Source organism: Lactuca sativa, chromosome 9 (assembly GCF_002870075.4).
Source record: "Lactuca sativa cultivar Salinas chromosome 9, Lsat_Salinas_v11, whole genome shotgun sequence".
In the NCBI taxonomy this organism is placed as follows: domain Eukaryota; kingdom Viridiplantae; phylum Streptophyta; class Magnoliopsida; order Asterales; family Asteraceae; genus Lactuca; species Lactuca sativa.
Genome location: NC_056631.2, coordinates 58554852 through 58558251, shown reverse-complemented (window position 1 = coordinate 58558251; position 3400 = coordinate 58554852). Strand labels below are relative to the sequence as shown.

Sequence of the window (3400 nt, the reverse complement as noted above, 5' to 3'; positions counted from 1 at the left end):
TTGGATTTCTTAATATATTGTCTTATGATCAGTTTGATTTATGCAGCAATGGGTGGAAATTATAGGATATGCACACGGAAATATGGATTTATTGAAAGATCAAGATGTCATTAGGATTGTGCTTAACATATTGAAGGTTCGTTCTTATACTAATGAATATAATATTTAATTGACTCTTTTTTATTTTTATTAATGCAATCTTTGTTTCCTGCAGACAAATACAAGTGTTGCCACTGGACTTGGAACAGATTGGAAAGTAATTTGTGCCCCTGATGATGGATCATGTGCAAGAAACTAACCTGATGCTAGAGAATCTAAAGGGTTGACTTTTGTATGCTACACAACTTGTTTCAGGTAAGGAGGGAAGAATTACTTTAGTTTGCTCAAACTGCAATCATTGGGCTAATAGAAGGAAACCATATATGAAAAAATACACCTTTTCTGATGCAGGAAATAGAAGAACTTGTTACACATATTCAGTTGTGCTGCAGATTGAAGTCACTTTTACTGAAGAAACGATTGTTGAGATACGGGGATATAATAGAGACTCATGCTCAAAAGAGATTTTTTGGATCTTTCTTGGGTTGGAAATATTACATGGCATAGAAATGGTGACATTGAAGTTACTTGGGCTGATAGAATGGTTTCAATGGTATGTTGAATCATATTTCTTGTAAAAAGACATGAATGCCCTTTTTGTGTGAAGTAGTTTTTTTTATTGATATGATGTTTTGTGATATCAGGTGGGCCCACAAGTAATATATGTAGTAGGGCGTGATGATGATGATGATGACTCAGCTAGCAAGTTGGGAAATAATGCAGGGTGAAGATAATGAAATGGAAAATCTTCAAAAGGCACTAGAGGTTCATTTCTATTTATAAAAATTATAATAAACAAATAAACGGGTTTAAATTTTAACTGTTTTTTTGTTAAGGATCTTCGGATGCAAAATGGACCAGAGATGAGTGTTAATACAGATGAACAAACAACTGAAAGCATTCAGACAAATGGTGCACTTTCTATACCCTTAGCTGCCCTTGGATTCATGACAAGGTTAGCAAGTGGAATTTTTTCTAAGGGTCAAAGAATCATTACAGGTAATTCAGTGGGTGGTAATGTAACATTACATAGGGAAGATAAAAATGATAATACCCTTATAAGATTGGTTTCTGGATAATTTATAGAAAAGAATCTTTTTTTTTTTGCATTTTTTGTCCCTATTTTCCTGTTTCTTAACATTTTTCATCTAGAAAAATATATATGGTTCTAAGAGTTTTCAAATTCTTGCAACTCCCTAGATCGTTTTTATTTATGAAAAAATGTATGTTTAATTTGATTTATATGTTTATCATTCTTTTAGTAAGGTAACAAACAAGTCTTTATTTATCTATATCTTCTATAAATGTAGTTTTAGGTGTGGGACCCTTGTGAGTGGCGACAATAGTGGCAGTGTTCAGTTTTGGGATAGTTCACATGGTACTCTGTTGCTAGCACTTTCTTGCCATGAATGCTTTGGCAGCTCTACCCATACCAAGGTGTTCTCAGTCAGTCAGGTACTGAATACTATTTTAAGTTTCAGTTTTTTGGACTTGGATTGGATGTTGTAGTATCATATGATGATTTTTGTTTCAAGTTATATTATATAATTAAGGTATTTGGTGACAGATCTTGTTCTCCCTGGGCTTGGTGCTCTTAGAGGATTTCATCTTCTGAAAGATAGAGAAACTGGAAACTCAAAAGGATACGCGTTCTGTGTTTATCAGGACTTATTATTTACAGACATTGCTTGTGCAACTCTTAATGGGATCAAAATGGGTGACAAGACACATACTGTTAGACGCGCTAACCAAGGTCAAACTCAACCCAAGCCTGAACAATAGAGCGTGCTTTTACATGCACAACAACAAATTGCATTGCAGGTATTAAAAAATATTCCATTTTTTTTTAAAATCTCATTTATAAAATTATAATTAAGTAATATTTTTGTTTGCAGAGGATGATGTTGCAACCACCTCCCTCCATTGGGACAACTGCGACTAAAGTTCTATGTTTAACACAAGTGGTGACTCAAGATGAACTTAAAGATGATGAAGATTATCAAGATATATTGGAAGACATGAAAATAGAATGTGGAAAATTAATCTTATTTTAACTTTCATTTTCTCGCTTTATAATTCTAATTCCGTATTTAACTTCCTACTTTTCCGAATCGTTTATATATCAATCTATTAATTTTTATCGTTTTCATATCTTTCTATTTTACAGCCTTTTGTAATCACACTCCTATAAATAATCCAGACAGAAGCCCCTTCTTTTTACCCCACCTGTTTATATCCATATCCAATATTTACATTAAATAATTTTTTTTAATCTCAGTTTTTCTCACTAATTTTTCAGGTAGTCTAGTGAATGTTGTAATTCCACGCCCTAACCCTACTGGAGAACCAGCACCAGGTGTTGGCAAGGTTAGTTTAGTCTTTTATCATCTCTTAAGTGCTGTTTGTTTTTCTTTCATTACATTTTTTCAACAAACTGTTTTCACAATATTCATTAATTCTAACGAATGAAAGTATGTTGCTGTTTTTTTGCACATTGTGTAGGTGTTTTTGGAGTATGATGATGTGGAATTAGATTCCTTATCGCCCTGGGCTTGGTGGAGCAATTGTGCCAAGATCATGTAGCACATGTGATTAGTTACATTCATCACCTCAATGAGATTTCCTCCATAAATGTGAACTCCTTTTATATTAAAATGCGTTTGCTCTTAATTTTTATAGATGCGTGAAACACCATGCCCTGTTGACCCATGGATTATAGTCTTGAAACTTCAAGAAAACCCTGAGATAAAAAGGATTGACATTTAATGATTTCTTACAATGATTCACTACTGAAATTTCTAACTTTTTTGGCCTGTTTTTAAATCATAGGATGTCCCAACTGGTGAGGCTACCAAGGAACACGCTTTTATCTGTCGACAAACAACTTGTACAAACAATTGTACCTTGTACAAGATTGACTATAATGGGAATTTACAACATATTTCAAGCTTCAAAGACATCCACATCGTAATACTTTCACTCTATCTATTCACCAATAAGATTTAACTTTCATACATTTTGAATATAGCTAAATATGGCAATCTTTTTTCTGTTTTGATCTAGTCACAAAGGAGCAGTTGCTATTAGACAACCGTATATAAGAGTTATTAGAACACCTATTTGAATAATTTTCATCTTGGATATATGTATATATACTTTGTATTGATATTTAAGAACAATTTGCAATTTGCAGGTATGTTATATGTGGGGATTTAATGCTGAAAAAGATAGTAGCTACAAGACCATCTACTAAAGCAAGGTTGGTGTAAGAGTTGATGACGAGAACATTGTTCCAAGACCT

At 33.1% G+C, this 3400-nt stretch overlaps 1 protein-coding gene across 1 annotated transcript; it reads left to right on the top strand.

Annotated features, from left to right (window-relative positions):
- The first annotated feature begins 2000 nt into the window (after positions 1-2000).
- Positions 2001-2684, top strand: LOC128128524 (splicing factor U2af large subunit B-like). The gene is made up of 3 exons (XM_052767477.1): positions 2001-2140; positions 2397-2466; positions 2602-2684. The coding sequence occupies exons 1-3, from the start codon at positions 2001-2003 to the stop codon at positions 2680-2682; spliced, it is 291 nt and encodes a 96-aa protein (XP_052623437.1). The 3' UTR covers positions 2683-2684.
- The last annotated feature ends 716 nt before the right edge of the window (positions 2685-3400 follow it).